Source organism: Podarcis cretensis (assembly GCF_951804945.1).
Source record: "Podarcis cretensis genome assembly, chromosome: 18".
NCBI lineage: Eukaryota > Metazoa > Chordata > Lepidosauria > Squamata > Lacertidae > Podarcis > Podarcis cretensis.
This window is the reverse complement of record NC_137188.1, coordinates 10,394,286-10,407,370: the sequence shown is the minus strand read 5'-3', so window position 1 is coordinate 10,407,370 and position 13,085 is coordinate 10,394,286. Positions and strand designations below refer to the sequence as shown.

At 49.4% G+C, this 13,085-nt stretch overlaps 1 protein-coding gene across 3 annotated transcripts in view; it reads left to right on the top strand.

Moving 5' to 3' along the window:
• SBNO2 (strawberry notch homolog 2) overlaps positions 1–13,085 on the top strand; it is a 113,808-nt gene that overhangs the window by 61,303 nt on the left and 39,420 nt on the right. For all 3 annotated transcript variants that reach the window (XM_079960441.1, XM_079960440.1, XM_079960442.1), the window contains 6 exons: positions 4,881–5,039; positions 7,593–7,691; positions 8,902–8,998; positions 9,833–9,993; positions 11,122–11,255; positions 12,530–12,620. In XM_079960441.1, the coding sequence (XP_079816567.1) occupies positions 4,881–5,039; positions 7,593–7,691; positions 8,902–8,998; positions 9,833–9,993; positions 11,122–11,255; positions 12,530–12,620 (741 nt within the window). The remainder of the gene's footprint in view (positions 1–4,880; positions 5,040–7,592; positions 7,692–8,901; positions 8,999–9,832; positions 9,994–11,121; positions 11,256–12,529; positions 12,621–13,085) is intronic.

The window sequence follows — 13,085 nt, the reverse complement described above, 5'->3', positions numbered from 1 at the left end:
GGTAGGCAAACTAAGGCCCGGGCGCTGGATCTGGCCCAATCACCTTCTCAATCCAACCCGCGGAGGGTCTGGGAATCAGCATGTTTTTACATGAGTAGAATGTGTCCTTTTATTTAAAAGGCATCTCTGGGTTATTTGTGGGGCCTGCCTGGTGTTTTTACATGAGTAGAATGTGTGCTTTTATTTAAAATGCATCTCTGGGTTATTTGTGTGGCCTGCCTGGTGTTTTTACATGAGTAGAATGTGTGCTTTTATTTAAAATGCATCTCTGGGTTATTTGTGGGGCATAGGAATTCATTTTGTTTTGTTTCTTAAAATACTGTAGTAGTAGTAGTAGTGATAATCATCATCATCAACAACAACATGATCATCATCATAAATTTTTACCCTGCCCATCTGGCTGGGTCTCCCCAGCCACTCTGGGCGGCTCCCAACAGAATATTAAAAACACGATAAAACATCAAACATTAAAAACTTCCGTAAACCGGGCTGCCTTCAGATGTCTTCTAAAAGTCAGGTAGTTTTTTATTTCCTTGACATCTCACGGGAGAGCGTTCCACAGGGTGGGCGCCACTACTGAGAAGGCCCTTGTCTGGGAATCGGGCAGGAAATGTTTCCTGGGCGTATTTTTGCTGAATCAGCAAAATGCATGGGAAAACTGATGTATGTCAAGTAGGGCAATTGAAAAAAAAATAAAGAAAAGCGCCCCCCCCATTTTGGGGGGTGGATGGAAGAGATAAAGGTAAAGGTAAAGGTACCCCTGCCCGTACGGGCCAGTCTTGACAGACTCTGGGGTTGTGCGCCCATCTCACTTAAGAGGCCAGGGGCCAGCGCTGTCCGGAGACACTTCCGGGTCACGTGGCCAGCGTGACAAAGCTGCATCTGGCGAGCCAGAGCCGCACACGGAAACGCCGTTTACCTTCCCGCTGGTAAGCGGTCCCTATTTATCTACTTGCACCCGGAGGTGCTTTCGAACTGCTAGGTTGGCAGGCGCTGGGACCGAGCAGCGGGAGCGCACCCCGCCGCAGGGATGGGAAGAGGATATGGGAAGAAGGATGGAAGAGATATCCCCCCCCAAAAAAAAAGCTTAACAACTTTGATCTATTTATCACTTTTGGGAATACGGCAACTCAAGGAATTCCTGCAGCAATAAAACCAATGGCACATTTTAGAAAGCTCAGCAGGGTCCGGGATGGTTCCTGATTGGACGGGGGAACCTCATGTTGAGATTTCCTGCATTGCAGGGGTTGGACTAGATGGCCCTCGGGGGGTCCTCCCAAGTTCCAGAAGGAAGCAGGATGTGGCTGTGCTTCAGTGGTGGACCCTGCGTTTTGCAGGCTGAAGTCTGGCAGGTTCATTCGCAAGCACCTTCCGTCAAAGAAGTTCTCTGTTGTGATGTGTGAAGGTCTCTGGATTAGTATTTTGAAAGAGAGGGGTGTGCATGTGTAATTCGGAAAGCTGCTCCTTTTCTGTGTGTGTGTGTGTGTGTCTTGGGAGGCTTGTTGCTGCTGGCTTTTTGCATCTTCATTTCAGGTCTTGTGATTGATGTGGAAATCGTTCAGCTTGGTTGCGTGCTTTTCAGTGCTTCCTTTGTTGTTTACGGCTGATTTGGCCACATTGCCGCTGTGCGCTTTTTCATGTTGTAAGCTGCCTTGAGCATGGTTTGAAACTCTGGAAAGGTGGCATGCAAATGAAATCACCGTATTTTTCGCACCAGACCACAAGACGCACCTAGTTTTTGGAGGAGGGGAAAAAAAAATATTCTGAATCTCAGAAGCCAGAACAGCAAGAGGGATAGCTGCACAGTGAAAGCAGCGATCCCTCTTGCTGTTCTGGCTTCTGGAATAGCTGCGCAGCCTGCATTCGCTCCATAAGACGCACACACATTTCCCCTTACTTTTTAGGAGGGAAAAAGTGAGTCTTATAGAGCAAAAAATATGGTACATCACTCTGTGTGTGTACAAACACACACCAGACTTCAGGCTCGTGAATTCCCTCCCTCTCCCCTTAAATTAAAAAAGGTCAAGGGACCCCTGACCATTAGGTCCAGTCTTGGACGACTCTGGGGTTGCGGCGCTCATCTCGCTTTATTGTACAGCTTCCGGGTCATGTGGCCAGCATGCCTAAGCCGCTTCTGGCAAACCAGAGCAGCGCACGGAAACGCCGTTTACCTTCCCGCCAAAGCGGTACCTATTGATCTACTTGCACTTTGACGTGCTTTCAAACTGCTAGGTTGGCAGGAGCAGGGACCGAACAACAGGAGCTCACCCCGTCATTGCGGGGATTCGAACCGCCGACCTTCTGATCGGCAAGTTCTAGGCTCTGTGGTTTAACCCACAGCGCCACCCGCGTCCCTGGGCAACTATTTAGGGAGACCCTAAAATGGCAGGTTGGGGGAGGGCGGAGACTAGCTGCCTTGAGCATGTACTGCCTTGAGCTTCCTGCAGCCAATCAGAATCTGTGCTTTGGTTTCCGAGTGTTTTAGAAGTCGAACGGACTTCTGGAACCAATTCTGTTTGACTTCTGATGTACCACTGTATAAAGCAGGCATAGGCAAAATCGGCCCCCCAGATATTTTGGGACTACAACTGCCATCATCCCTAGCTAACAGGACCAGTGGTCCCTGCTCCTGCCAACCTAGCAGTTTGAAAGCACGTCAAAGTGCAAGTAGATCAATAGGTACCACTCTGGCGGGAAGGTAAACGGCGTTTCCGTGCGCTGCTCTGGTTCGCCAGAAGCGGCTTAGTCATTCTGGCCACATGACCCAGAAGCTGTACAATAAAGCGAGATGAGCGCTGCAACCCCAGAGTCGGCCACGACTGGACCTAATGGTCAGGGGTCCCTTGACCTTTTTTAATTTAAGGGGAGAGGGAGGGAATTCACGAGCCTGAAGTCTGGTGTGTGTTTGTACACGGAGAGATGCACCATATTTTTTGCTCTATAAGACTCACTTTTCCTCCTGAAAAGTAAGGGGAAATGTGTGTGCGTCTTATGGAGCGAATGCAGGCTGCTCAGCTATCCCAGAAGCCAGATCAGCAAGAGGGATCGCTGCTTTCACCGCGCAGCGATCCCTCTTGCTGTTTTGGCTTCTGAGATTCAGAATATTTTTTCCCCTCCTCCAAAAACGAGGTCCCAAAACATCTGGAGGGCCAAGTTTGCCTATGCCTGGTATAAAGGTTATTCACAAACCCGTAAGTGAACACAGGAAAGCTACCTTATACTGAGTCAGACCGAACTGACAGTAGCTCTCCACCCTTGCCTGGAAAGGCCTCACCCCCCCCTTTCTTAATTTGTTATTTAAAAGATTGATAGTCTTTTAAAACAAAACCTCTGGATTGAGCCTGAGCTGCCGTGTTCCCCTTTAGAAACGACAGCACAAGATTCATAACGAAAGTTGTTGGTTGTTTTTTTTTACAATCAACTTTTATTGAAAGTTTTCCACGTGAGATACAGTAAAAACCACACTGATCTAAGAAAGGGAGACAGAAAGAAAGAGGAAGAAAGGAAGAGAATAAAGAAAAGAAAGAAAAAAGAAGAAGAAAAGGAAATGACAAAGGCCTCTATCAAAACTGAAGTTCTGATTTAAACAGGAGGTGGCTCTTATACAGAGTCAAATCGTTGGGTCCATCTAGCCTATGGCGGTTTACAGTGGCTCTCCACGATTTAAGGCAGGGAATTGTTCGGTTGCCAACCTGTTCGGTCACAATTCAAAAAAGCGCACTTGGGGGATTTCTAGACCTGCAGATGCCACCGGGGACGGACCCTGGCTCCTTCTGCATGCCCAGCAGGTCCTCTGCCCCACAGGTGTAGCACCAGGAAGCTGGCATGCGGCGAGGAACAACCAGAACATCCGGCGATTAACTGGCGATGCTTTTTTCTCTCTTAGTTGCTGTTTTGTTTTCTTTTTAAACCCGTGCCTCTTTTAATTGCGAGCCGAGGGCAGCTTCTGACCTGTGCAAACAGCTTGCCCCGATCCTTCTCGTGACATCCCTTTCTCTTGCAAATACAGAGCCTCCTACGCTCCCATCTAATTCTATCAGCTGGATATTGCTGTTGCTGTTATTTATTAAATTTATATACCGCTCTCCATCTGTAGGTCTCAGGGTGGCTCACAACATTTAGGGTGGGGGTATCTGGGTGGCGCTGTGGGTTAAACCACAGATCCTAGAACTTGCTGATCAGAAGGTCAGCAGTTCGAATCCCCGCAATGACGGGGTGAGCTCCCGTTGCTCGGTCCCTGCTCCTGCCCACCTAGCAGTTTGAAAGCACGTCAAAGTGCAAGTAGATAAATAGGTACCGCTCCAGCGGGAAGGTAAACGGCGTTTCCATGCGCTGCTCTGGTTCTCCAGAAGAGGCTTAATCATGCTGGCCACAGGACCTGTAAAAACTGTCTGTGGACAAACGTCAGCTCCCTAGGTACCGCTCTGGCGGGAAGGTAAACGGCGTTTCCGTGCGCTGCTCTGGTTCGCCAGAAGTGGCTTAGTCCTGCTGGCCACATGACCCAGAAGCTGTACGCCGGCTCCCTCGGCCAGTAAAGCGAGATGAGCGCCGCAACCCCAGAGTCGGCCATGACTGGACCTAATGGTCAGGGGTCCCTTTACCTTTATCCTGGAATAATTAGCAGATGATAAGTAAAAAACAATCTCCAAAAACACTATTAACAAAGCAGTGTTCCTACTCGAGAGGTTTTTAAGCAGAGTTTGGGTGACTCTCAAGGAGTCTTGAGTTGCGGTTCATGCACTGCTGGGGGTTGGTCTAGATGAGCTCTGGCAATCCCTCCCAACACTATGAGTAGTCTGTGATTCAATGTTCTGGTGGGTGCCAGGGTGGCACAGCTGTATTTCACGATCCTCTCTCTCTCTCTCTCTCTCTCTCTCCAGGAATCTACGTTCCCCACCGATCTCTCCAGCAACTCCCTCTTCTCCTCTCCGGCCGACTCCCTCTCGGACATCGCCGACGCTCAGGAATTCCTCCCTGCCGACAGCCTCAGCCGCGTGCCGACGATATGGGACATCACCCCGCAGCAGAACCAAATAGAGGTCTGCCCCTGGCCTTCCCACCCTTTGCTCTGTCGCAACGCCTTCCCGTAAACTTCACACAACCTCCTGCAATAATTGGCAGCGGTGCTCCTAACTTCCTTTCCCCCATTGCCCCGTCTGGTGAAACCAGGCGCTTTCAGACTTGCCCGGACGAGCGGCACCGATGGGTGGGCCAATTAATCAGCCCCCGCTGATAGGAACAAAACCCGCAGCTACCTGCGGGCTTTACGCCGCTGGGCTTTGAAACGCACAAAACTTCCCCTGCTTTCCTGTCCAGCTTCCTGTTGGTAATTGTGACTCAGGCTTCCAGTAATGGAAGAGGCTTTTAAAAAAAAGAAAGAGAGAGAGAAAGGAAGGAAGGAAGAAAGAAAGCCACCCTTTTAAAAAAGGGAAATAATTGCAGTGTGTTTGTGCATGCCTGATCTTCCCATATTTCACTTCTGCTTCAGGAATGCCTCGCAAACCTCTCTTGTCTCAAAGCCGTTTTATAACCATTTGGCTTCTGCGAAGTCTAAGGAAAAGGCACTTCGGTCTGGAATCTCTGTAGTTGTTATGGGTGTGTTTGTGTGTCTAGGGAGGGCTTGGGAGATGAAAATTCCCTGGTTGACTTTGATTACCCAAAGCCCAAGGGTGAAGGAGCACAGTTAGGTCGATCACATCCTCGCGGACTAGAAACCAGATAGATGCACAATCTCTCTCTTTAAGACGCAATTACTACTTGGCCCAGAAATGTTGGGAGTCGTAAGGCGACGAGGAAGGAAGAATTGGGGTTTAAAAATAACCAGTCATCATTGCAGCGATACCTTGGTAGTCGAACAGCTTGGCTCCCGAACAAATCTGCTCCCAAATGCAGCAAACCTGGAAGTGAGTGTTCCGGTTGGTGAACGTTTTTCAAAAGCCAAACGTCTGACACAGCTTCCGATTGAGCGCAGGAAGCTCCTGCAGCCAATCAGAAGCCGCGCTTTGGTTTTTGAACCATTTCGGGAGTCGATTGGACTCCCAGAATGGATTAAGTTCGAGAACCAAGGTACCACCGTATTAGTAATAATAAATAATAATTGTAAGAAATGGAATGGGAAAGGAAGAGAACTAGTGAAGTGTGGGGTTCATTATTTATAGCTTGATTTATTTTACATGATACAGTGGTGCCCCGCAAGACGAATGCCTCGCAAGACGGAAAACCCGCTAGACGAAAGGGTTTTCCGTTTTGGAGGTGCTTCGCAAAACGAATTTCCCTATGGGCTTGCTTCGCAAGACGAAAATGTCTTGCGAGTTTTTCCGACTTTTTTTCCTCCCCCCCCTTTTTCTAAGCCGCTTATCTGCTTATCTGCTAAGCCGCTAAAAGCCGCTAAGCCGCTAATAGTGCTAATCCGCTAAGCCGTCAATGGGCTTGCTTCACAAGACAAAAAAACCGCTAGACGAAGAGATTCGCGGAACGGATTAATTTCGTCTTGCGAGGCACAACTGTATCCTTATTTTATTGCTCGCCCTTCATCCTAAGTCAGGTCGAGGCAATCACAAAACTTTTATAATAATAATAATAGTAACAGGTGGCGCTGTGGGTTAAACCACAGAGCCTATGGCTTGCCAATCAGAAGGTTGGCGGTTCGAATCCCCATGTCAGGGTGAGCTCCCGTTGCTCGGTCCCTGCTCCTGCCCACCTAGCAGTTCGAAAGCACGTCAAAGTGCAAGTAGATAAATAGGTACCGCTCCGGCGGGAAGGTAAACGGCATTTCCGTGCACTGTTCTGGTTTGCCAGAAGCGGCTTAGTCCTGCTGGCCACATGACCCGGAAGCTGTATGTCGGCTCCCTCGGCCAATAAAGCAAGATGAGCGCCGCAACCCCAGAGTCGGCCACGACTGGACCTAATGGTCAGGGGTCCCTTTACCTTTACCTAACAACAACAACAATTATTATTATTTATACTCCGCCCATCTGGCTGGGTTTCCCCAGTCACTCTGGGCAGCTTCCAACAAAATATTAAACATTAAAAGCTTCCCTAAACAGGGCTGCCTTCAGATGTCTTCTAAAACTCTGGTGGTTGTTGTTCTCTTTGACATCTGGTGGGAGGGCGTTGCACCGGGCGGGCGCCACCACCGAGAAGGCCCTCTGCCTGGTTCCCTGTAACTTGGCATCTCGCAGGGAGGGAACTGCCAGAAGGCCCTCGGTGCTGCACCTCGGCACACTCCTCTGTTGTCCCCTGTGATGAACGAATGCTGTCCGGCATCTCCATTTGGCCAGCCCCTCCAGCTTCCTTAAGCAGGTCAGCGGAAGAGATCATTTATTGCATTTATCTCCCACAACAACAGCAAAAATCTTTCAATACAGAACAACGAAAAAGAGAAGCACTATCGCTACTGCATCTTCAACAGTTAGGTACCTTAGATAGCCCTTTTTAAAACAAACGTAATGGGGTCCAGTGTATTCTAAATATTATTTTTTGTTGCATGAGCCTCAATTTAAGGTCCGCGGACGCCCTTGTAATAGCAGCGAATACAGTTTCCCAAGCCTCGTATTTTTATTCTTCTCCTGCCTTTCCCCTTTCCTCCTCAGCGATTGCCTCCGGATTTGGAAGGCTTAGAAGGGCTACAGGGCATTGACAGTCACCTCGCAGCTGCTCCTCAAGATACCTCTCTTCTTTCCACCGTTCAGGTGAGGGCTGGTTTTCTGCAGGGTCTTGGAGATTCATTTCAAGCCACCGTTGTCTTTTCCAGAACCGATGAATGCCATAATAGACTCCGCAGCCTGTTCTGATGCCACATCTTAGAACAGTACCTACACACAGCTGAGCGCATCAGGCTTGCCTTACTGGGTCACAGCCATATATTTGTACCATTTCCATTACTCTTTTTTTATTAATCCCAGTCCTGTGAACTTGGGTAATACTTCCTTAAGCAGGAATCCGTTTAACTTTGCGTTAATCCAGCAGTTCTCAACTTGTGGGTCCGCAGATGTTGTTGGACTACAATGCCCATCATCCCTGAGCTCTGGCCTTGCTAGCTAGGGATGATGGGAGTTGTAGTCCAACAACATCTGGGGACTCACAGGTTGAGAACCGCCGGGTTAATCTAAAGAAATACACAACCAACATACCAAAATGAAGATTGTTTCCAGAGGCGAATAACAGGCAGTCATATCTCATTCATGACCATTGGTTTATACATAGAAAAGATGCATAAAGCAGTAAAAAAAACCCCCAAAAGCCTCTATCTAGTAAGGACTCCTTACAGGCATTTATGAAATACTATCCAAAATAGAGGTGGCGCTGTGGGTTAAACCACAGAGCCTAGGACTTGCCGATCAGAAGGTTGGCGGTTCGAATCCCCGCGATGGGGTGAGCTCCCGTTGCTCAGCCCCTGCTCCTGCCCACCTAGCAGTTTGAAAGCATGTCAAAGTGCAAGTAGATAAATAGGTACCACTGTGGCGGGAAGGTAAACGGCGTTTCCGTGCGCTGCTCTGGTTCGCCAGAAGCGGCTTTGTCTTGCTGGCCACATGACCTGGAAGCTGTACGCCGGCTCCCTCGGCCAGTAAAGCGAGATGAGCGCCGCAACCCCAGAGTCGTCCACGACTGGATCTAATGGTCAGGGGTCCCTTTACCTTTTACTAGCCGCAACGGAGGCACAGTCACAGGCAGCGATGCTTCCAAATCCCATATACTGGAAACTGCAGGAGGGGGGAGTCGCTCTTGGGTTCGAGGCCTGCTCGCAGTGGTTTCCCATCGGGGCCTCTGGTCGGTCGCCGTGACAGCAAGATGCCAGGGTTAGATGGGTTCTTCTTAATGCTCCTCCTGGCTTGCATTCCTTGGAAGATGCCCGCCTAACATGTTTCTGACTCTACCGTTCCCCCCCCCCTTCTGTTCCAGTCCCAAACTCAGGTAGAGGAGGAGGAAGAAGGGGACGACGATGAAGCGGAGGAGCTGGGCCACGCGGAGACGTATGCTGACTATGTCCCTTCCAAATGTAAGAGGGGCGCGGAGCCCTTGCCTTGATATATTGTATTTTAATAATAATAATAATAATAATTCATTATTTATTATTTATACCCCGCCCATCTGGCTGAGTTTCCCCAGCCACTCTGGGCGGCTCCCAATCAAGTGTTAAAACAGTACAGCGTTAAAAGGTTTTTTTTTAAGGGTTTGGTTTCTTTATCCCAGCCAAACAGGCTCACAGAAGCAGCTCATGTAATATCAGAGTTGTGGCATAGGTAGCATGTTTATTATTATTATTATTTACTACAGTGGTACCTTGGTTCTCGGGGACATGGGTGGCACTGTGGTCTAAAGCACTGAGCCTTCGGCTTGCCGATCGGAAGGTCGGCGGTTCGGATCCCCGCGACGACAGGGTGAGCTCCCATTGCTCGGTCCCTGCTCCTGCCCACCTAGCAGTTCAAAAGCACGTCAAAGTGCAAGTAGATAAATAGGTACCACTCCGGCAGGAAGGTAAACGGTGTTTCTGTGCGCTGCTCTGGTTCGCCAGAAGAGGCTTAATCATGCTGGCCACAGGACCTGGAAAAACTGTCTGTGGACAAACGTCAGCTCCCTCGGTCTGTAAAGCGAGATGAGCGCCGCAACCCCAGAGTTGTTTGCGACTGGACTTAACTGCCAGGGGTCCTTTACCTTTTTTTACCTTGGTATTATTATTATTATCATCATTATTATTAATCACCCTCCCTTATGCAAGTTGGGGAAGGCCGCGATTAATTGCAAAAACACAGCGCTGCCACTCCAGGAAGCAGGCAGCAGGGGTGACAAATGTCAAAACAGCTGACAATCCCCCCCCCTTTCACCTTTCCAGCTAAGCTGGGGAAGCAGCACCCCGACCGAGTGGTGGAGACGAGCACCCTCTCCAGCGTCCCCCCTCCGGACGTCACCTACACCGTCTCCCTCCCCGCCTCAACTGCTGACAACGGATTACTCTCTGCACTACAGCTGGAAGCGATTACCTACGCCTGCCAGGTATGCGGGAAGTGATTATTTAGGCCTTCCAGGTATGTGGGAGGCGGTTACTTAACGCCTGCCAGGTTTGCAGGAAGCCATACCAGAGCTTTTTGAAGCTCCAGTTAGGTTTTTAATAGCGACATAGGAAGCTGTGTTCAAGATTGTCTGTGCTGACCAACACTGCTTTAGCCTGTTTAGATTTTAGAATAATAATAATAATTTATTATTTATACCCCGCCCATCTGGTTGAGTTTCCCCAGCCACTCTGGGCGGCTCCCAATCAAGTGTTAAAAACAGTACAGCATTAAATATTAAAAACTTCCCTAAACAGGGCTGCCTTCAGATGTCTTCTAAAAGTCAGAAAGTTGTGTATTTCCTTGACATCTGATGGGGGGGCATTCCACAGAGCGGGCGCCACCACCAAGAAGGCCCTCTGCCTGGTTCCCCATAACCTCACTTCTCGCAGGCAGGGAACCGCCAGAAGGCCCTCGGCGCTGGACCTCAGTGTCCAGGTAGAACGATGGGGGTGGAGATGCTCCTTCAGGTATACTGGGCCATTTAGGGCTTTGAAGGTCAGCACCAACACTTTGAATTGTGCTCGGAAACGTCCTGGGAGCCAATGCAGATCTCTCAGGTCCCGGCGGCCACTCCCAGTCACCAGTCTAGCTGCCGCATTTTTTTAAAAAAAAACAACGGGTGCCCTTAACTGGTTTTTAATGACGGGCGCTATGGGCCACTCTGTGAGAGGAAGCAACCGACAAATATAAATAAATGAACAGTAGCAGTATTCTGTGCTTCATGCAGGAATAATTCCTCTGTTTAGAAGAGGCATTCTCTCTTGATCAGGAGGTTCAGGAACTTGCACCCCCCCCCGATATAATTAGAGGCATTTAGAAGAGGCATTCTCTCCTGGGAGCAAGGAATGCCTCTTCTCTGATCAGAGACGGGGAAACTTGAATCCCCCCAGATATAATTAGAGGAATTTAGAAGAGGCATTCTTTCCTGAGAGCGAGAAATGGTGCTCCCTCCATCAGGGGCAGGGAAACCAGGGACTGCCTCTGGCTCCACAACTTCTGGAAGGTCATGCCGCCACCCCTCCCCTCATAACCTGCCCCCCCACCTGCTTTCCCTTTCCCGGACGTGCAGCAACACGAAGTCCTGCTCCCCAACGGGCAGAGAGCCGGCTTCCTCATCGGGGACGGCGCCGGTGTCGGGAAAGGCCGGACGGTCGCAGGGATCATCTTCGAAAACTACCTGAAGGGGAGGAAAAAGTCCCTGTGGTGAGTGCGCAAGGCGTGTTTCGAAGGTTCGGACATTCAGCCAGGATCTTTCTTGGAGCTCTAGAGGCTCGATGAGGCCATTGCGCCTGCAGGAATTGCATCGTGGTGTTTATCTTCTGAGCAGCCATTTTGGTGGGGTTTTTCTTGGGGTGGGGAGAACAGATGGCGGTATTTTAATATGTCACGAGGCAGTACAGACCCCTTTCTCATCACCATATTATCCCTCCCAGCTAGGCTCTCCAAGGCTTGCATTGTATTAAGTAGAGGGTGGGGAGACTGGGAACCTTTTTATTTCATTTATTGCATTTCTACGTACCACCTATTTTTGTTCCAAGTAGCTCAAGGTGGTGTACGTGGTCCTGCTCCTCCACATTTCATCCTCACAAGAACCCTGCGAGGGAGGGATTCGAACCCTGATCTCCCCAGGTCATCGTAGTAGTAGTAGTAGTAGTAGTAATAGTAATAATAATAATAATAATAATAATAATAATAATAATAATAATAATTTATTATTTATATGCCGCCCATCTGGCTGGGTTTCCCCAGCCACTCTGGGTGGCTTCCAACTGAATATTAAAAACACAATAAAACATTAAAAACTTCCGCAAACAGGGCTGCCTTCAGTTCTCTTTTAAAAGTAAAACAGTTGTTTATTGCCTTGACATCTGCTGGGAGGGCGTTCCACAGGGCGGGCGCCACCACCGAGAAGGCCCTCTGCCTGGATCCCTGTGACCTCACTTCTCACAGGGAGGGAACTGCCAGAAGGCCCTCAGAGCTGGACCTCAGTGTCCGGGTAGAACGATGGGGGTGGAGACACTCCTTCAGGTATACTGGGCCGTTGAGGGCTTTAAAGGTCAGCACCAACACTTTGAATTGTGCTTCGAAACGTACTTAACACTATTACACCACAGAGGCGCTCTCTCTCTCTCAGTGAAAACAAGGCACACAAATGTATATTACAGAGGGGAAATTGTCAGTGCATTGTAGTGTTCAGAGTGCCAGACTACCCCCCGGGAGAAACCAGGGTTCAAATCACCCACTTGGCCATGAAGCTTGCTGGGTGACCTGGAGGAGGGAGGACCGCCCCTGTCTCTCAGCCTAGCCTGCTTTGCAGGGTTGTTGTGCGGATAAAAAGGGGGGAATGGCTGTGATTTCTTCTGGGCAGCCTCTTGGGGGCCAGAGATGAAAGCGAGCGGGGTTTTTACCTTAGTACCGCTTCTGTGCTGATCCGCAGATCCTCCCAGGTCTTTACGCTCCCTGCTCTCGTTTGTCAGGTTCAGCGCCTCGAACGATCTCAAGTATGATGCCGAGAGGGACCTGAAGGATATCGACGCCCCTGACATTCCTGTGCATGCTTTAAACAAGGTACGGGAGCCATGTCTCTCTCTCTTTCTCTCTTTAAATAGTTTTTATTAGATTCTACAAATTCCTTGACACTCAGCATCACAAGTAATAAAAGTTGCACAAGGTTCGTTCCTCCTCCCCTCTGTGGGTTTTTTAGGTAACTTTTCCAACTGTATATTATAAGTCCATCTAATTTCCAACTGTATATTATAAGTCCATCTAATTTGCAATACGGGACGCGGGTGGCGCTGTGGGTTAAACCACAGAGCCTAGGACTTGTTGATCAGGTCGACGGTTCGAATCCCCGCAATGACGGGGTGAGCTCCCGTTGCTCGATCCCTGCTCCTGCCAACCTAGCAGTTCGAAAGCACGTCCAAGTGCAAGTAGATAAATAGGTACCACTCTGGCCACTCTAAGCAGCTTCCAACATATAGGTAAAGGTAAAGGGACCCCTGACCATTAGGTCCAGTCGTGGCCGACTCTGGG